The following is a 22,547-nucleotide window of genomic DNA, read 5'->3' as shown; positions in this document are numbered from 1 at the left end:
TCCATTCATCTTAAGAATATATACACCTATATATAGGTATAAGACTCACTGTACCATGAATGGACAATGAAATGTAACGATCTGAGGACTTTAAGTGTGAAAGAAATGGCTTCTGAACCATTCAGTGGTTCAACTTGGTAGAAAAGTGTTTCCGTAAAAAAAATTTTACCATTCATCTGTACGATTGCTGTGAAATATTACTTGTACGACTTAGAGAAGAGAGGATGAGAAGATCCATCGAAAAATGGATTTAGACTCCGAGCCTCTTGGGACTTGATGTCACGACGAATCCTAGAATGAGACAAAAAAAACCACCAGACAGACTTGACAAGCTTAAAATTTATTGTGGGATGTATTAAAAAAATATACCATAACATAATTGTGCCATCAACTCAAACTTGCTTAATAAATGATAATAAATAACCCTGGAACCCAAACTAATTGATGGAAAAGTTTGATACCTCTGCTAACTTCAAGACACAAAAAAATTATAATATTATGTTTGGAATCCTGCGTTTATCCCAGGGTTGGATAAATAATTGTTTTATAGCTGGCAAGTGAATTTTTATTCTCTTTCAGAAGAAAAATAGTTTCAACAGACAATGGATACTTGGAACTTGATGTTGAACCTGCATTGGGAGAATGGAAACCTGATGTACATTGAGTATAATAACATGTGTAAAAGAAATATGCTTTGTGATACAATAGAATTTTTCATGTTAACTAAAGTTTACATTATGATAAAAATCGTTATAGTCAATGACTATTTCACATTAATGAATATCAAATGATCTTTACGAGTTTTGTCACGCAATAACTGTTATATTTATCTTTGGAGTAATAAGAATAGATGTACAGGTTGACCAGTACGCAGGTGACTTACTCAGAAAATAGAAAGGTCATCGATTATTGTGTTTGACAACAAGACTGATATATATAGAGGTATAACGTACGTATACTCAGTATTCATGAGTAGTGGATTCATCAATGTCAACATTACCATATTGATAACTAGAATGATATCACTGCAGCATACATGAATGACTTCTTAATTGGGAATAAATTGACTAAATGCTTTGTACACAGGCAAGATTTAATTTAAACCTCTTTTTTATGTTTATTGATAAAAATATCAAATTTTAATTTTTCAATCATCTTTCGTGGCTCGAATAAGTGAAAGCAAATACCGATTAATTCATTCATCAAATAAAAAAAGGAATATTTATTTGGAAAAATATTTCATCAGGATAATTAAATAAATCCAACATTCCGTTTCATATAGACTATTCCCAATTTTTTATTCTACTAGAACTTCATGAAGAAAAATACTCCAAGGAGGGAAGATATTTAGATTGGATATCAAATCCAGTAACAGTTCTAATTTCTGTTGATCCAGGTTGATATTGTTTGATTATAGCTAATATTAACATACACCATTAAGCTTGACATCAACAGCACTTTTGAAAAATGTGAAAGAAAAGTTTAACGAAGCAATAGAGTTGACTTTCAATGAGAATCCAGGATTTGAATATAAAGTCAAGCTGAAATATTTTGATGCAAAATGTCACTGTTATGTATTTTGAGATAAAATACCAGATGAGGGTATACTATTTGTCCAAAATTGTAGATATGATATCATATGTTTGCAGCATCAGCAAGTAAAAATAAAACTATTCCAAAGAATGGCTCTAAAACATTCTACAATATAAATAGATTTTTTTCAATCATGTTACATCGCTTCAGTGCTGACTTTGGTTTACCTGATGTGATTTTTTATTGGCATGAAAAGCATTTCTATTAATCTAATTGACCAAAATCTTGTTTCTAAGTGTAGGATTTACACTTGATATGATAGTTTACAAACCATATAATTATGAATCGTGCATTTCTCAGTAAACATTAACCTCTAGTACTGCTAATTATTAATATTAATGCAGTAACCTCTCGTGTCTGACCACAAATGACCTAGACTCCTTCACTGCTCATGCATCACAATTTTCAGCCTATTAGCAAGACGTCACGAGCGAATAGATAATGGTTGTGGTTTCATAATCCCAAGTTATTAGGTTTGGGTTTAATTACTATGCATGCCTGACCAAAGTTACATTTTTTTTTAACTTACTGAAGTTGCATTAAATGCTTTCCAGATGATAAATATTTAGAGATAACTTATTAATAGCTGTTTATTTGGCCTAAATTGATGTTAATCACTATCATTAATCATTTATTCAATTAAATTCACTCACTCTGATAAACTAATGATTTAATGAGGAAGATGGTTTATCAGTAATTTAAAACAATCTGCCAAGAAGAGTCTTTTCATTCTACATAATGCTCTGACTTGAATCTTGAGTTCATTGAAGTTTGCTGACTCGGGATCGCTTGGGAAGTTTAACGCGACCATCCGTTAAATTAACGGTGTGTGAATTTTAGGAATGAAACAGGAATATTATAATGAGATGTAAATAAAAGTTGAATATTTTTCTTCGTTATAAATTTTTATTTAAATACTGATAAATTATAGAAATTTTTAATCATTTAATTGATCGAGTTTTTTTTTTGTATCATTTTCTTAATAAAAAGTTTTCTTTTAATTTTATTTAATCTTCATATAAAGTGGTTGGAATAATTTATTGAATAAAATATACATCAACAATTGAATATTCAAGATTCAAATTTACACCATTTTGCTTCCACTTGAAATATCAAGTAAATACAGTTTAAAATACCAAAACTTTTTAAATAATTAATTCTGCAACGGAGATTAGTATTTGATGGAAATACGCCTCCAGAGAGCTTTCGTTCCCTCGAGCAGCAAAATCACACTGTGAAATAATTTCCACCCCAGCTGTTTTATATTTTTCCCCACTTTTACATTTTTTTTATTCTCATAGAAAAAATCTTTTTCTCATCGAAAAAAACTGATAACTTCTTCTCCACTTTTGCCTTGATTTTAAAAGAAAAATAGAAAATTTTTTAATAATAAAGTTTTTCAGCAATGTGATAATCCATCTAGTCTAAAACTGGATTTTCTTCTGTCTTAATTGTCTACATAAAATTGTTTGTAATCAGATATTCAGTTCTATTCATCACAGATTATTTCATAGCTGTCCTAAACCTATTACAATCCACAACCAACAAATAAAGAGGATTATTGATTTCACGTCAATCCCTGGAGTGATATTACAACATCAGTTACAGGAATGTTAAAGAATGTCATGTTTTCAACATTTTTTAAATTCCGTCAGTCAATGTTTGTTTTATATTTCCATCTTATGACGTTAGACGAAAGATAAACACACGACTGTAAAGTATGTAGTATGCGGAAGTTTAATGTACATTAAGTTTTAGGTATGTGAGAATTCTACTAAAATGAGTTTCCAGTCACTAGAGTATTTATCAAGAAATTCCCATTGAAGCAATAGAGCTGTCAGTGAGCTTATTTGATAAAAAAATATAAAATATAAATAATAAAAAGTCGATATGGAGAAATAATAGTTGAAATAATAAGTAAAAGTTATATAGTACACTTATTTAAATTAAACAATCGCGTGTTTTTACTTCTGGGTGAAATTTTCTAACAAAGCTTCCGTTCCGCGCTATATACATCCAATGAATGCTGATAGAAATGCGGATATCAAATTACTCAGCTCCGTTGGCACGAATACAACCAATGTGAATGTAGTTGGTGAAAAAAAAAAATCGTAATCGACACATCCACATTTGCTCCTGGGATGAATAAGTTTTGTCCGTGTGCCCAGGTATAATTAAGGATACAATAACCGTTGTTTTCAGCGATAAATTGAGAGTTTGTGTACATAAACTAACGGTTTAGACTTTAAAGAGACATACTCTTAAACTAAAATAATTCATTTTGCTTATAAAATGGAATACAATTTTTTTTGCCTACTCTTTTATTAAAAAAAAAAAAACTTCATCTGTGTATAAAAAAAAATTCGAATGTTTTTGTCATTCGTTTTTATTACTCTCAATAAAATTAATTGCATTCTGTGGTATCAGTAAAATTATCTGAAAAAACGACCTGTTGAAAAAGAATGAAGAATTTCATGGATTATAGTAGTAAAAAAACGTGTAATTAATTTTTATATCATAATTGTAAATGAAAAATAGAAAAATGTTCTGTTTTTCTGACAAAGTATACTCCAAGTTTTAATCATAATATTTTTTTTCAAAATTATCTATTCCATATTTATGAGAAAACTTTTTCTATTTATATTATTCAAGTATAAACAGCATAAATATTTTTAATTTATTCTTCTATTTTTTTTTTTAACAAAAACTTATTCTAAATTATCACTTTTTTAATAATAAAGTATCTGTGATATGAAACAATAAAAATTCAAGGACTGGAAAAAGATTGCATTAATTATAAACGATAGGCTTTTGTGCTAGCTAGATACTGATCAAAGCTTCACATCGATAATTAAGTCGAGTGGTGAAAAGTACACTCAAATGTATATGACAGCGATCCCAACTTGAAACTTTCAACGTATCTGTCAATATACTGTCCACTTCACCAATAGTGCTGGTTTTTTAATCACAGTTTTCAACTCCTGCCAATATATTGTAACGTTAATTGACAAAGCTTTTTGATATAAATATATTCAATATTAATTTTAAATACTTCCCAACACTCATGTAATCTATTGATAAAATTCAAACTATCTATTCTCAACTCCAAATATTCCCTTGTTCATAAAAGCTCATGTATTTCTCTCAAAGGTTGAAATTTTTAACTTTATTCTTTTCTACAATTTTTTATCATTGTAACTTACTCTTAAGATTCATTATATTTTTTATAATTACAACAAATTAAGTTTGCTTATTATGATGATTAAAGAAAAAAATTAGATGTAATAATAATTTGTTGTGAATAATTAATAGATGTTGTTAATAGATAATTTTCTTTTTTTTCCAGGATATTTTCCACTTCCATCAATTTACTGCCTCGTGTGGATCTGTTTGGACGTTTTATTCTGCACAGCAAGTATTATGCACTTGTGTACAATAAGTGTGGATCGGTACTTAAGTTTTCGCTATCCTATGAAGTTTGGTCGTAACAAGACGCGTCGACGTGTTATCCTGAAAATCGCCTTTGTCTGGTTCTTGAGTATTGCCATGAGTTTGCCATTAAGCCTCATGTACTCCAAGGTAATTCTCTCGTAAAGATCAAATTTATTTAGTGCAATCAACCGCACAGTCTTTCATTCCTTGTTGATGCAGCTGAATACGAGTATTACTTTTTAGCCAATCGGAAAATAGCTGACGTAATGTCGTTAATCATATTATTCTATAATGGAGTAGTAATAATTTAGTAAATATTTTTTTAGTAAATTAATAATGTAAGTAGATTTTGTTTTGTAAATAAGATAATGGAGTTAAAAGTCTTTATTTTTGGCTATTGAATCATAATATAAACACATTTAGGTCTTTTATTTCTTATTAAATATTTTTGGAAATAAATGAATTATTTTTACTGATGATAAATGTGTATTTTATGGATTAAAGTAGAGAATTTCGTTAAGTAGATTTATATGTTCGAATTATCATAAAGCTTTATAAATGTTTAATTAGAAACATAAAAAAAAAATATCCGAGATGGCCTTTTTTAAATTATGCGTTAATGACTACATGATGAATTTATAGATTAAAATGAGAGCGAAATTACAACGCACTGAATTAATAATAAATAATTACAGTTATATGAAGAGGAATTAATTTTGAATGGAGTAATTGATCAGGTTTCATTTCATCGATGCAGCAACTCCAACGCAATTTCTAATTTTAGTATTTATTGATGGTTAAAACCATTGATGTTTCATTTAATATTTGAATTTATTACGATAATCATGATTATAATAATTAGTATAATTATGATTGTAATTATTTTAGTAAAAAAGAAATGAATAATCCGTAATATTTCAAACAATTAGAGATAATGCATGAAATATATTTATTGTAATTTTACTATCTTGATGTAATTTATTTATAGATGTTTTTGTTACTGTTTAGTCCTCGTTGTATTCAAAAGGCTCTGGAGGATCAGCTTCTTTCTCTTCGTCGGGTTTTGGTCCAAAAGCTGCACATAAATGATTCACATTGTTAAGTTACTAATAAATGTACATTTTCAAAGCTTTTAAAAAAATCACGTAAAAAATTGTACAGAACTCTAATTCCTCTAAGAGCATTTCTAATTCTTTATTTTATAGAATTGAATGAGATTAATTTGCAGTTATTATAAATGATAAATGAAAAAAAAATTAATTTTCCTCACCAGCAACTGGTTCGACTAATTCTTCTTCACTATCTGGTTTAATGTGTTTCATCATGATAATGCCTCCAATTTGAAGATCTTTGACAGGTGCATACTGGCTTCCTTCAACCATCTGAACGACTTTTAGTTGTTGGCGAAGAACGCGAGCAGGGTTTTGAAGAATTTCAAAGTTCGGTTCAGGTTCCTTCTTCTCAGATTTATCTTTATCATCTTCCTTGGATTTTTTATCTTTATCATCTTTCTTGTCTTTATCCTTCTCATCTTTCTTGGCTTCAGTTTTGCTCGATGAAGAGGAAGATGTGGACGGCGTTTCTGGATTTTCCTTATTATCTGCTGCAGGAGGATCCTTAGAAATCATTTATTTTAATTATTACCTCAAAATATTGACACAAAGTATTTTTACTTATTCAATATTTATAGTTATTTTTCAAAAAAAAGAAAAGAAAAGAATTTGAATGCAATTATTTCAACAAGGAAAATAATTGTAGCAAACCTACCACTTCCATCATTTCATAATGTCTAGCTCGTCTCTCAGATTCTCGACGTCGTGCTCTTGCAGCAATACTCAAAACAGCAGTTTGAACTTTCTCACGTTCCTCACGTTTCTTCTCTTCAAGTGGAGCTGGATATGCGTAAATACTTGGCCGTGCATTTGAACGAATCTCAAATTTAGGCATTTTCAATTGCGCATTGAGACCGATGATGCAGGTTGGAGTGAAAGCTAGGGCAAGGCAATGGGTTAGAGGGAACCAATACCAATACTGGGTAAATACTAGAGCTCCAACTACTGCCAACATGTTAGTGTGTCCAGTTCGTGATTGAAGAGATACTGTAACATTGCGGCCACCTGGAAAAATAATTTAAAAAAAAATTACATCACTTTTTCCAAATCAATACCTTGAATTAAAGCTGATGAACTGTTGGATTTCTAATCTTCGGAAGACTATTCAATGTAATGAAACGTATTGATTTTCATTTAAACTGGACAAGACTTTAGAAAATAAGAGGAATACATCAAAGTTTTGTTGATAATAATGATGTTGGAGCTTGTAGTGTAAACTATCGATAAACGTGATAGAAAATACTCAAGCTGTAATCTTACCAGCATCGATAATTCCTTGCGCTAAGATAGCACCAAACTTGGCCATTACATCCTCATGTTTGTCAACGACGACCTTAGCGTAAAGTGCTCGAAAATCTTTGACGCGAGGACAAGTCGCCTCAGTCTGTTGAATAAGGATCATGGCAGAAGCAATAAGGGCTCCTTGTCGTACAAAGTTAACAGGGTCGTTGGTCATTGGATCGAGTAATGCGATCGCTTCTTTGAGCCCTGTTCCAGCACAAGCTATCCCCAATGCCATTGCTGCTCCATATCTTACGTGAGGATTATAGCTTTCTGCTAAAAGAGATACGACACTTGGACATTGTTCTGGAGTTCTGAAAACAAGAGATAAATAAATTACGTTAGAGAATCAAAGAGAAAAAGATCTTAGGCATAATGAATTTACTTTTAGAATAAATCTTAGAAATCTAATAAAAAGATCTTTCAGTAAATTTTCTTTAATTTTATGTCATCTTTATCAAGTTAAGCTTTAAACAGTTTCATTTCTTTTGTCTTTTAAACTCGTATATCAAGTGTTCTTAGAAATTGACGATGGAATTTCCAAGAAAATTAATTCAGTTATCAATATGTTCCAGGACGATGCTTCAATGCTTGTAGACGGCGCCTGCCAAATTCCAGATCCACTCTACAAGTTGATCGGTAGCATAATCTGCTTTTACATACCACTAGGGGTGATGCTACTCACGTACGCGCTAACATTTCAACTCTTGGCTGAACAACGGCAGAATATCTGCAGGACACCAGGTGGGTTTTGTTTCCGGGTGACTAAACTACCCCTTAGAGAGTTGGATAAATTTTCTTAGGATAGTTTCTGTTCAATCTCTTCAAAGTGTTGCAATAATAGTATCCAACTCCCTGAGATCATTTTATCACTTGCTATGCTCAGCAAGTAAATTTTTTTTTACGATCTAACCTCGAATCTTTTCGAATCGTTGGGAAAAATGGTGAATAATATAACGGACGATTTTCTCCAAGGGTAAATAAAGGGTCAGAAATTATTTACACACATTTCTTTGACGTCTGCTTGGTACGACCAAATGCGTCACTGCGTTGGATCTTGTAGAGAGGAAGAAAAGCAGTAAGTTTATCGTCTACTTCTCTTTGCTTTATCGTCAAAATGCGTACAATCCCGAGAGAATTTTGTTGACAAAGACACGTTAATCCGATTATTAACTCAAATGTCAAATAATTTTGTAAATATGTTGCCTCTTTTTCCTCATTTCCCATCATCTATTTATGGATCTTTTTTATTTTATTTGAATTTTTTTCAACAAAGTTCTATTAAATTTGATCATTTTATTTCAATTGAATTATCAATAAATAAAACTTGAATTTAATTATTTAAATCAACGATAATAATATTTCTAAAGTTGGATTAATTATTCCACAGGTAATTAATTATTATAAAACAAATAAAAAAGTTTGTTTAATAATAAATAATAACATGAAAATTAATGTAAAATCTTAGTAAAGTTATTTCTTGATAGAATTACTGTTCAATTGACTCTGGTTATTAAAATATATTTCATAGAGAGTTAGGGAAGCCAAATTTAAATAATGAATGGCCAACTAACTTTGCAGCAAATTCAGGGAAAGGAAATAGTTATTATATACGTGTATTATATATATGTATATATATACATGACCACTATGATGAAACTTTTTAGTTGAGTTTTGTAGACTGTTAAATTTTCCTAGACTACGAACAGCTCTCCAAACTACTCGCGGGGACTTTTAGAGGAATGAGAAAGCATGGAAGCAAAGAGTAAAAGACTACTTCAACTTGATAATTAAGAGGAATTACTGTGCTCTGTTCGAGAAACACTTTTATTAATTGGATAACTTGAATATATATTTCATAAAAAGAATAAATTTTTAAGAATTCATAATTCGTTAGACAATGTTGATTTTAATTTAATTATCCAAGATCAAATTTTTTTTTATCTTCGTATAACAAATACTCACTATTTACTAATGAATTAGTTTTCTTACTAAATTTAACAAATAATTATTAAAAAAAAAAACTTTATTATTTTAATTTAATTAATTATTAAAGTGATTAGATATTTTAAATTTATAATTAATTTATCATCAATAAAATCAATTCTAATGATATAAGGATTTTAATTAAATGGAATTTAATTAATTTATTTAATTAGAAATATTATTCAAGAATTACTTTAAATTCTTATTAAAAAATAATTGAACTTCTTAGGAGAAATTTTTTTGCAATTAAAAAATTTTTAAAAAAATAGAGAAAAATACTTTTAATTCTTTTTTCTTCAATAATTAGAGATGAATAAGTTATTGCATTAATTGAGAAAAGGAATTTTTTAACGCTCAATCATAAGGTGTGGTGAACGTCAAAAATAACCTGCCATGTATAAGATAACAAATTGATCCTTCGACCTCTTTCCACTAAACTTTCTATCCATTCAGTGCACAATTCACTGAATGACGTGTTCTTCAGCTCAAAATTTCCGCCAAGTCATCTTCCATTTCTCGTAGTCTTAAAAAATTATTAGCTATTTTTTTTTGTTTTACTTAATTTTATTTAATATTCAACGAATTATTATGAATATTTAAATATTAAAAGTGAATATCTGTCCGCCCATACATATATTTTTAAACCTTCTAATATGCCTTTAAATGTCTCAAAATGTAAAGATACGATAAAATTATGAATTTTAAAAATTGATCTCATTAAAATAACTTCCTAATGGGAAGTTAAAAATAAATGAAGTTCTTGAATTCCAATGAAGGTTTATTACAACAATAAAAAAGATAAATCTTCCAATTTAGTTAAAACAATCTTTCTTATGGGCCTGAGGATCAGTGAGGGAATCCCTTCAAGCATAGTCACACTTAAGCCACTGAATGTCCTGAGAAAATAAAAATCTTGCTAGATAGTAGTAAAAATACATATATGTTCCGACAATCCTCTTATCGTTTGGGTCACTCACTTGGCATAAAATATTTCAGAGCCTGTATTTTGTAGGTTTCGGTCAATAGTAGACTGTTCTAAGCATTTCAATGGATTATTCGAATGACCAGAAGTGTTTAATAGAAGCTCAACATTTTATTGAAAAGGAGTTTCTCTGAATAGCAAGGATTTTATTATAAAAATTTTATTTTAAAGAAAGAAACTTTTTATAAACTAAAAAAAAAAAATTCTATTAATCTCAACTTGTTGAAAAAAATTTCAATATGTACTCACTATAAATAAACTTAATTAAATATGAATAAACTTCAATAAAAATAGTTTTATTTAATTTTTTTTTTTTTTTGTTGAGTATAGAATTCAATAATATTTTTTTTTATGAAAAATAGTTTTTTTTTGTGTTGAATAATAACTGGATATAATTATAAAGCATTGAAAAGATTGATTTTGATTTAAATTTTATAAATAACAGAATAGCTATTTTTATTTCACACTAGAAAAATTGTTGGGTAATAATTATTAATAGTAAACATTATTTAATTTAAAGCAAAAGTTACTTATAAAAATTTAATCCGGCATTTTTATTTTCCTTGAAAAAATTTTTTCATGAGCTTTAAAGAGGTAGAATTATCATAAAATATTCATAGTATGTCTTCTTCATTGACATAAGTTAGAAGTAGGTACGCAATAACCAACTATCACTTCATCACAAATACTATGGTAATTGAATTTTCAATCTAAAACGACTACAGTCAATAATAAAATATAATAATGTCTGGAAAAGAATTCTAAATTGAATCTGCATGACAGAAAAATCTTAAGAATATTGTTATGAATCAAAAACGATTGATGTAACTTACGACCTTCAATTCTATTTTATTCCAATTTCATTCAATGTTCTTATTGATTTTCACGTTTTTGAGTAAAATAAAAATGTCATATTATATTTAATACCAACTCCATTCAGCTTACAGAATGAATGACAATTGATTAATTCACTGATCCTATTTCACCAGTGTATTGTTAGGAAGTTTATTAAATTTTCATATGATTCAGAAGAATGAAGAAAAATTCATATCTTTGTTTAATCAAGCATTTTTTTTATTTAAATTATTATGCATTTGATAAGAGAAACATTCAACTTAAAAATAATACAACTGAGTGATTACCAAGAATAGCAAGAGAGATTACATGACTATGATTTAATATTATTTTTCATCTTTTAAATATCCACTCATATTATGTAAAATTCAAATAACTTCACTGAAATAAGTAAAGGATAACTTTTCATGAGCTCAACAAATAGTAATCTCTTGAATGGATGAAAATATTGGAATATTTTAGCAAAAATTGAAGAAAGAAAGATCAGATACAGTTTTTAAAATATCTGAAAAATGTTATGACAAAATGTAGATTTACTAGAAACTTAAATTACTAAATCCTAGTAGTAGTAAAGCATATCATCAATCGTTACTTCAATTTTTTATTATTAGGTATTTAAATATAAATTATTTCCGTTGTAAAATGCATTCTTGATAAATGCATTATAACACTTAGTTAATATGATTCAAATATCTCTTCTCTTTCTATCCAATTCCCTTTCTTTTTCTTCTCATTATTTCCATTACTGACAAGTTGAATCATAATGCAGTTATTTTAATAACTCTATTAAGTTTTAATCTACTTATTCAACAAAGCTCTAGCTCTCACATCATGGTAACAAACTTGTTTTTGCATTCAAACTACTAAATATTATAACTATGCTATGCTCTACATATTTTCCAACATCATCCAAACTATTAAAATACACCAACCCTAAAAATAACATCTGAATATTTATGTTGTTTTTTTTCACAACCAAGAGTTCGTGATGCTGTTATTGATGAGGAGTTATGAACACATGGGTATTGGTTTACCAACAATAAGGAAGATGAAAAAAAAGCACTAATGAATGGTTTGTGGATGAGTTGCAGGTTTTGACAGGGGAAGCACTTGGAGACGACTTCAGATAAGCAAAGGAAATGAAGGGAGTGGTGGAACACCGCAGCATACATCAGCAGCCTCTACTGACACAGAACCCACCTTAGACAGTCGGGAATTCTGGTTGCCTGAAAGCAAACCACCACCTTCTGCAATGTTGGCTCTGCATGCATTTGGAGCTGAAATGTTCAAACTATCAAAAGGTCTTGGTGGTATAGGGAATTTTGCGTCAGATCAGTCACCCATTGTAACCCCCAGGTCAACTACTCATCAGCATCAACATGAATTAACTCATCCACGAAGCAGATTTAGAAATGAGTGAGTCAATAACTTTCATAAGCTTTTTATTGAAGTTATGATATCAAATTTGTGAATTATTTTATCATCTAGCAGTTAATATAATTTCTTTTTCGTTATTTCCCTCTTGATTATTGGTGATATAGCATGAAGGTTTTATCCAATTATTCCTCAGTATATAAATAAAAAGAAGAAATTATTCATTTGGAGATATGAAGATTAAAAAATGTACATCCACTTGTGAAAGATAAATACTAATAAATCAGTATTTATAATTTATCCTAGATATTACTATTTTATATCACACTATAATAAGATTTTTAAACTAGAACTCAGCCAAATAAAAAATGAATGAAATTAAAGAAATAATATAAACTGATGAATACATCATTGATATAATTAAATAATTGATAGTTTTATAAACTAGCTAATTAAATAAAAATATTTATTTATTTCAAAACTGAATAATGGTTTCAATTTATAAATAATTGACTGATTTTATTCATTAAAATTCAATAACTGCATCCAACGTTGTCATAAATGAACTATTTTGTTGATGAATGTTTTCAATCAACCTTCCATAATCGATTGTCCAAAAAAAATATCTATCAAGCCAAGTATAGCAATTTATTATTCAATAACTATCACTTTAATTTAAACATTCACGAATAAAAGAGCATAATTTTTACCTAATTCTCTCCAATGCTCATCGAACTGGAAAACATGACAACCTCTGCAAAAATCCATGCCTGGGTTAATTTCACAATGAACTTTTTCTACTTTACGTGCAATTTTGCAGGTCATTATTGAAGCAATGAATCAAAATAGAAGAGATAATGATAGTGATAATAAAGTTAAATTAAATAAAATTGATATTACTCTAGAGATATCTGGTCAGTTTCTTTGGTAGATGGAGATAAATAAAAGCTCGTAAGTTGAGGTCAAATCCTGAACTAAAAGATCACTGGAACCAGTATTTCACGTAGATCGATTGCAAGTCATTCTCGAGTTCAACTGAAATCTCTTGAGATTAAGTTTAAACCAGAAAACTGAAAGCTTAAAGGAAAGACTTGAAAATTAAAGTACAAGAGTACGAATAGATAGACATTATTGTCTTGATAACAGTAGTGTAAACTGGTGCGTTAAGAACATTGTTTTTCATCTTGCACTGAAACAGTTGCAGTTTTATCTTGACAATAATAGAAAAAAAAAAATTAAATGAAAGCTACAAACAGAAACCATTAAAGCTCAACAAGAAAGAAAATAACAGCACATTTGATACTTCTTGCTTACAATCTTTACACTGTGTCTGATTGAAAAAGAAAGTATTTCCTATCTGATAAAACATCTAAATTGTTTCCTAAAATTAAATGAAGTCAATTTCCTCCGACGCTTTTTTAGTTTTCTCTTATTTACAGCTGTTTTTGCTTTGAAATTGTAACATCAAAGTCTCTGCGGCAAACGGCAATTAATTTTTATATTAAACTTTTTATTTCTATTCTTTCGAGTAATTTAGAAAAGTAATTCTCTACTTTCGTTTGTTGATTAAAAAGCAGACTCATTAGATGAAAATGGAAAAATGTGGTATGATGAATCTTTGGATTTTTTAAGAGTCATTTAAATTCAAAGAAGGCTCACTAATTGATTAGCATTATGAGTAATTATCATTTAATAATTTTTGAGTAAAATAATCTAGTTAATTTTTTTTTTTTGTTTTTAGTGTGAATACATGTTAACAATAAAATTAGAAAAAAGATCACTATGATAAAATAATTTTGGTCACGATTGCACTTGTGATCAGATAAAAGTTCCAAAATAGTTTTTATTCATTCAAATAAAAGTTATTTATCATAATTATGATTACATTTATTCTTATTCTGTCCAAGAATCTGAGTTTACGTGTAAAGGAAATAATTTTCTTTTGGTAACAGTAGAGAAACGCATTAAGATTTAATGCTTGTTTTATCGTAATCTGTAATCATGATGACCACTTATCCAAACCATGCACGCAAATTCTAGGTATTTTATTCGCGTAGTAAGTCGTATAAGTTTAGTAACAGCAATAGCAACTTACTGGTACGTTGGTGGGCTCTGTGAAGAGCAATAAAGTTGTATTCCATTAGTGAGAGTAAATAAAAAAGAGTAAAAAAGAGGATGAAAGAAAAAAAAAAGAAAAAAGATAAAAAGTAGCTGAAACATTTAAGAAACTTAAAGAGAAGGTAAGTGGTTGGTCCATTATGGAGATACGATAGAGCGTGAGATAGTTGGTTTGTGCAGGAGGCTTTCCGAACAAGTTGAGTCCAAAGACGCCTACTCACAAGTGACTACCAAGTTCCTCATTATTAAATAAATCCTCTTTTGCAAGTTATTTATCTAAAATAACGTGGAATCACAGAACGTAAATAAATGGCTGCAAATTTTTTTTTATTGCTTTGAAATAGACAAGAATAAATTGATGATTTGCTTCGAAATTTTTTTATTAAAAAAAAAAAAATTGAAAAGTTTATTTAATTAATGGAAATTAAATTTGAAAAATAATTTTAAATAATTATTGAATTTTAATTGTTTATAAAAAATGTTGGAGTATCAGATTAAATAATATTGAAATTTTTTTAATTATTTTGCTTAATTAAATAAATTACTTGAGAATTTTCTGACAAAATTCTTTTTTTTTTCATTTTTATTAGAAATTAAAAAATTTATTTCATAATTCCCCACAAGAGATATTTTTTTTTTTATTGTATTAAATTTTTCTGATGGTAAAAAAAATGTATAAAAATTTTTATATCATTTTATTTCATGTTACAATATTTAGAAAACTATTGCAAGCATCAATTTAATTGGAAAAATTTTTTTTAATCATTTATATACAGAAAATAATTAAAGAGAAATTCAATGTAAAAGTAAAAAAGTACTTGTAGATGAAAACAATTAATACACAGTGTTCAATAATAAGATAAATTGATGAAAAATTAGTTATAATATTTAATAATAATAATAGTAGAACAAATCATTAAAATGTGTTGAACGATTTGAACCTACACTTTCTAAAACATGAAATTACAATGTACTTGATTTTGATTTCCGGTATATGATGAAGCTCCGTTAATGAGAATTCTCAATCGTAGTTTCTTCCGGGCGTACTTGCTGACGATCATTAATATCGTGCAATGTGTCTGGTTACGACACTGGAAGGATAAGTTGGTCTCAAAGCGACCTGGGAAATGGATGGGGCGATGTTGATATTATAAAGGAGTGTGAGAATAAAATCAGGAAGTATAAGAACGATAAGGGAGGCAAAGTTCGTAAAACTCCAAGGAGGTATTGAGTATCATGAGAGTGAAAAATATATAACGGTACATTGAGGTTTGAAAAATGTATATCAGAAGAAGCAGAAGAAAAAGAAGTGTAGGTAGGAATCCTACACCAAGAGAAATGGAAAATGAAAAAGTTGCAAGTCTTATATACGTCAGATAGTATCTTTGAAGTGGTTTTCCGTATGTGGTTTTAAGTTTTCAAAATGCTTTGATGTACAAACAAAAAAAAATACTCTGATTTTTAAAGAGAATATTTATGTACATGTTTATCAAATAATAGATATAAGAGCAGATAAAAATAGTGAAAGAGAGAAAAAATAAATAAAAATTGTATCAAAAAGTATTTTTATTTGTGACATGATAACAGTATTAAGATTGATGATAGGATAAAGAATAAATGAGATTGTAAAAAAGAAGATCTAGCATTTCACATAGCTCTTATGAGATTGTTAGAAAGAATGAAATAAAATTCAAATATACGCTATAGCAGGTTTTAGATTCCAAACAATAAAGAATTTCACACAAGCTTCAAGTTTACCTAGACAATTTTATTTGCTCTAGAAAGCTGAAGCTTTTTCAATTTGTCAACGATATTCAAGTTGTTCACTATATCTAACAACTTCTAGACCATGATGGCTTTGATGATTTCTAGATGTTGATGCTTTGTCCCTTGCTATCTATATCCATTCCTTTCTTTAATGTACCAATATCTACGACTCAAAGAGTCTTGAGGATTCTTTATTCTCTTGAAAGTGTCATGAAATGAGAAAGTTCTAGGTTTCTATCAATTTATAAGTGCTTTTTAAATTATTACAATTTTACTTTCATCAAGCTATAGTATTCTATTACGTTTAATTTAACTTGTAGAATTTTAAATTTATTTAAGGAATTTCTACATTGTTTGCTTCTTTAACATTGAGAAAAAACAAAGAATTAACATAAATTAAGCTGTAAATGTTTAAATACAACATAAGTCTTTTGAACTTTGAGTAAGACTTTAAATGTTATACTACTTAAGCAAAACTAATTACAAAATAATTTTAAAATTCAATAACTGGTAAATTTAACACCATCTACTTGAAACTAACTCTAAAGTTACCCTATTTGCTTACAATTATTTCAGAAGTGCCGAAAGCGCAGCGAGTAGTGAAACAGGATCTAGAGCTAGTTTGACAATCATCCAGGATGATTCTAGTCCTCCAACTCAATGGAAACATCGAAGAAGAGCATCAACTTACAACGAAGCGTATTTTCATCGACTTGAATCTCCTATGAAGATGCAACGAAAACGAGCATTTAGCTTTCATGAATCTAATCCTTTAGATAAATCTTTATCCCGATTATCGCCACAACATGATTCAGCTTTGGAAAATCCTAGACGAAAGAACATTGAGAAAGAAGATCTTGTGCTTCCACCTCCATGCACCTGCCCTTACTTTGGAGAATCCTCGAAAAAACCACCAGATAACTCTGGAGAAGTGGTCATTATCTCCAGTGCAAGCCTCAAACCTATTGGTAGAAAGAGTCCGAAGACTGAGACAAAATCCTTTGAAGGATCAAACTCTGTTGTCACTTGGAGAGGCACCAGGAGAGGTTCAAGTGCTGGTGGGTATTTGTTTTACTTTTTCTTTTCCGTACAACTGAACCTGTCTGCAATGGAATACTTGGAACTCCATCAATATGTCAGACTTAATTCTTGGAAGATTTGTTGTGGACAGGTTTCGATTGTACTTTTTACCATCAATATTAATCAAAGATAAACTATTTAAAGGGTTGAACACCCTCATCTATCAGGATCAATCACTTGATGATTTTTCAACTTCTTGCAGGCAGCACAAGGACTCTTTTGGCATCATCATGTCCAACACCTCTGCGACGTGCTGTTACAATGAAAGCTCACAATGGCGCCACTCTCACACCTAAACCAAACTCATCGTCACCATGTTTGTTGAAGTACAGTGGTACCATTCGGACTCATCATTCTCGAAACAGTAGTGTTTTGTCGCGAAACAGTTCGGGTCGTGGTCAAGCAATCCGACTGGAACAAAAAGCTACCAAAGCTCTTGGAGTAGTTTTCTTTACATTTGTCATCTTGTGGGCACCATTTTTTGTTCTAAATCTAGTGCCTGCGGTGTGTCCTGACTGTGAAAAAAGAATTGATAGGAAAATTTTTGATCTTGTTACTTGGTTGGGTTATTCCAGTTCTATGGTCAATCCTATTTTGTATACAATTTTTAATAAGGTCTTCCGACAAGCATTCAAAAGAGTTCTACTTTGTCAACGTAATAAACCAGCATGGAAACCATCGCGGTAGGTTCAGTCACGGCGACCAGAGATTGTTGTCACAAAAGTGTGACAAATCCTCTTGTTGCCAATGATAATAAAACCATTTTTATCCATTTATTTGTAATAATAAATATAAAGAATTATTTATTTTTACTGAAATTCTTTTTTTCTGCTTACTGAAGAAGAGATTAAAGACTTTTTTTGCTGATTGACGTGATCGTAAAGTACAGGCAGCTCGGAAATGAGTGAATGTGTTTTTAGTCCACCCACTAGCTTCCTTACTCTCTCTTTCTCTCCCTTTGTCTGTTGGCATTCTTATCATCTCGTCGGGTTCGTGTTTCTTAAGTGTATTTGCATATGAGAATTATGTCTTACAGAACATGACTTTAAAAAATCTCCATATCCCCTTACTTTTTTTTTTTTATTCTTTACCTCAATCAGGTTCTAAGATTGACGACTTGGACTTGAGTTCAAGAAGGGTAACTTGATTTACGATGTTGTATTTTGTGATTTTTATAGTTGAATATAACTGTTCTGAGAGTACTGGTTTTGTCATAAATTAACACGAGTAAACATAATAAAATTAAAGTGAAATAATAAATAAATAAGGTTGATAATGTAAAGAAAATATTTAAGCGCTGAACAATCTTTTTAGAGTCAGAATAGACTGTGTGATATAGCAAGTCAAAAAGTATATTGAAATATTAACTAAAAGTGTCCTATTTCAGGTACTTTTTGATGTCATCAAATAATTATAAAACTTATTATTAAAAATCATCGATGTTATTTAAATGATAGTATTGTTGAAAATTAATAAAGAAAGTTAATGAAAATTTACATTTCATTTATAATAATGTAAATAATTAAAATTGCCAAGTTAATCATTTTTAATTATTTCATACAAATTTAAGTATATTTAAATAATAAATAATAAATTTTAAAAAAAACTGGTTGATGTGTAAGAAGTGATTTTTTTTTTTAATATTCACTAAGAAGTGAATTAAAAAAAGATAAAGTTGAATTAAATTTAATCTAAATTTCATCAAACTTTGGTTCAATAACAAAATTTCACTAGACTTTTAAACTATTCATTTTTTTTATTAAATTAAAAATGATTTATTTATATTTTCAGCTAAAAATACCAAAATCTGTTTTATTAATAATTAAATATTATATTATTATTTATACATAATAAAAATATTTTATGTCAATGTTCAGATTATTTGTCATTAAAGTTGAATGAAAGCAAAAAGTTGATAAGTCTGAATGCATTAAATGTCTTCGAACTGATTGATGTAATTGTTGTAAATATAAAAAGACTTGAATGTACAATTGTTATCTCTATTAGTTAAAAAGTAAATGTAAAAAAAAACAAAAGTGTTAAACTAGTTATTTAACACATAAAAAAAAAATTTAAGATTTGTACTGGGTTCTAAAATCAAGAAGCAGATCAACACTAAAATATCTATACGTAAATATAGCTTTAAAAAGCCTAATTTATATACTCGACAAAGAGTGATTACTATGATAAGTAATCGAAGAAAATCTAAAGGATAATATAAACACTGAATAAAAAAAAAAGGCTAATAAATTAAATAAATAATTATTGTAAAAATAAATGTGAGAAAAAAAAAATAAAACGAATAAGAATAATCAATACTTTCAACATTGAATTTTCTTAGGATAAATGTTAGATAAAAGATATAATATCACTAAAATGAATAAAAATATTTATGGTAGAAAAATGTAACAAAACAACTTCGATAAATCGATCAAAAGCTCATAAATCTCTTCAATAAAATGGACGCTTTAAAATATCAATAGCAAATATTTGAATCCATTGCTGTGCTTGTCATTTATTCTTTATAATATCTGGAGATTCAGATACAAGAGAATGAAATATCTTGGATTAATATGCTTAAGTGATTCAAATATGTCAAAAATTTTATCATCGGTAAATTGATCCATTTCAACTGCTTACAAATATCTAGATTCACTCAAAAAAATTTTAAAAATCCTTCAAACATAAAAAAGTATTTCTTGAAAAAGCTTTCTAATATTTTACTTTCATTTTTACTGAAAAATCTTTTTCGTTTATTTTTTTCCATTGTTTGAATGTTCAGCATGAAATGCGTATCGAAAGCGGCGTTTATCGATTATTATTAACATCGAGAGACAATATACAAAGTAAAGAGAGAAAATACGTGTGTTTATGACAAAAACATGGGACAAGGACTGTTAAACAAAATGGAAGAAAATTTAATGTACAGTCAAACTTCGATTAAAACTCGACAATACGCTACGACGTAAAATCATATAAAATTAATTATAGTATTAAAAGATTGTATGTATATATATAAGAGAACATTTTCACAAATAAAATAAAAAAATGTATAGAATAGATGGGCGGGAACAGTACGCTTAATTAAATCTAGTTATAGAGTTGATAAACGTGTAAATTCAATCTTATTAATGTACAATAAAATTAATTTTTTTTCTACAAATGGCATTGATTGTTATTGTGAATTTTACATCTGTTGGATTGGCAAGAAATTAGTGTAAAATAATAATAAAATAATTGCTTAAGAAATAATCTGAAATAAATTAAAAGTTTATTAAAAATGACAGCAAAGATTTTTATGATCGAAAAAGTTCACTCTTCTCTCTATTTAAACCAATGGTAATTAAGAATGTTAAGTGTACATGTATTTATAATAAATACTTTGTCAAAAAAAAATCAGGTTTTATTGTACCGTTTCTAAAAAAATAAATTATTATTAATAATTTAAACCTAAACTCTTCTATAAAATAGACATAACCTTCTTTTCCGAATTTTTTAATGTTTCTCGGAATAATGAAAGAAAAATTGATCAATATGCAGAAAGCTAGGATGTATATTTTATAAAAAATATTCATTTTATTTCAATGGGGCCTGGTTTTTTTATACGATCGGGAGCGATCGAAATACCTTGAAATACTTTATCATTTTAACCTCTAGAATGTAAAGTATTAAAATGGTACCACAATGTCTTTGCCCTTAGAATGTATCCAAGTTATTGATACACATGGTGACTGTTTTGTAAATTGAAATTTATATAGTATAAAACTAAAAGTTGTTTTAGATATTTCACTATTTTCTTGCCAACTCAATAAAATAATAGGTATTATTAAATCCTGATATATTTGGTAAAATTTAAAATAAGTCAGGAATTGTTCTGGAATACAGAAATTATTTTTTATTTTTAAATATTTTTAATTAAAAGTTGATTGTGCTGAATATTATTATTTAAATTCGATAAAAATATTGGAATGAAAATAAAGAAAAAATGTTGGATTGTTTTTAAAGAGTAAGAGGAGAATATTCAGAAAAGAATAAAATATCACATAATTCAAAGTAAAAACATCTTTCTTTGATGTTAAAAAAAAAATTACTCAACTAGTTGTTGCTCTCAAACTAAGAATAAACATTGTAAACATACTTTTTTTTTTAACTATGAAATAAACTCTGTAGATTAAAGAATGTGGTAAAATTGAAGTACAGACGAAACCGAGCTTTTTACACTAAGTGAAGTCGTTATTGTTGAATTTAATAATACTTCACTTTCAAGTAAGCACAATAAATTTTTTTTGTCATTTATAATTAACTCAACAATTTACATTTATGTCATTCTGTGTAAAAAAATTCTATTGCTCAACATCATTTATTATAAATAATTCTGTTCTTTAATCCATAAAAATTTTATAATTACTTTTTTTTTTTTGCAAATTTGCTACTCTGATTATTTTTTTTATTATTAAATAATAACTAAAAAATCTGCATCAGATTTAATTCTTATACATGAGTGTAATACATATATGGATGCAAACTGGTATCCATTCATCACTTTAGAACAGATGTGTAATACCCTGAAATTAATTTACTATTGAATAGAATAGCTGGCCAAAGGAGATATATGCTTGGTGGTAATTACATTGCAGTTGCTCGGAGCAATTCTCATTCGAAGATGTAAAATAGGAAGCAATGTGTTGAAGCAAATCACCTTGTGTAGGTTTATGAATATGTGTCGTGAGTATGAGTAGTTTAAAGAGGACATAGGAGTCTAAATAATAAATAAATACCAACTTAAGCACAAAAAAATAATTACTACATGGATATGTAAATATTTATGTTAATAAATATAACAAAATAATAATAAAATTTTGTAGAAGAATAATTAAAATTAATTTCAATAACAAAGAATGATTTGTATTGGAGTGAAAAATTTCTAGACAAATAGGATGAAATGGTGGAAACAGGGCAACAAAATA

General features: G+C 28.3%; 2 protein-coding genes across 2 annotated transcripts in view; one reads left to right on the top strand and one right to left on the bottom strand.

Moving 5' to 3' along the window:
• Positions 1-18,267, top strand: part of 5-HT2B (5-hydroxytryptamine receptor 2B) — a 44,029-nt gene extending 25,762 nt beyond the window's left edge. Inside the window, exons 3-7 of the mRNA XM_035084036.1 lie at positions 4,940-5,172; positions 7,994-8,162; positions 12,327-12,657; positions 17,077-17,558; positions 17,783-18,267. Coding sequence (XP_034939927.1) covers positions 4,940-5,172; positions 7,994-8,162; positions 12,327-12,657; positions 17,077-17,558; positions 17,783-18,267 — 1,700 coding nt within the window. The remainder of the gene's footprint in view (positions 1-4,939; positions 5,173-7,993; positions 8,163-12,326; positions 12,658-17,076; positions 17,559-17,782) is intronic.
• Rpn2 (Regulatory particle non-ATPase 2) overlaps positions 5,958-22,547 on the bottom strand; it is a 34,987-nt gene continuing 18,397 nt past the window's right edge. Inside the window, exons 8-11 of the mRNA XM_035084035.1 lie at positions 7,398-7,732; positions 6,793-7,142; positions 6,296-6,641; positions 5,958-6,100 (exon numbers count right to left, since the gene is read on the bottom strand). Of these exons, the coding sequence (XP_034939926.1) occupies positions 6,030-6,100; positions 6,296-6,641; positions 6,793-7,142; positions 7,398-7,732 (1,102 nt within the window). The 3' untranslated portion in view covers positions 5,958-6,029. The remainder of the gene's footprint in view (positions 6,101-6,295; positions 6,642-6,792; positions 7,143-7,397; positions 7,733-22,547) is intronic.

This window comes from Chelonus insularis, unplaced genomic scaffold (assembly GCF_013357705.1).
Source record: "Chelonus insularis isolate UGA/USDA-ARS -01 unplaced genomic scaffold, ASM1335770v1 contig_381_pilon, whole genome shotgun sequence".
Classification (NCBI taxonomy): domain Eukaryota; kingdom Metazoa; phylum Arthropoda; class Insecta; order Hymenoptera; family Braconidae; genus Chelonus; species Chelonus insularis.
The sequence above is the reverse complement of the archived record's forward strand: the minus strand, read 5'-3'. Positions and strand labels throughout refer to the sequence as shown.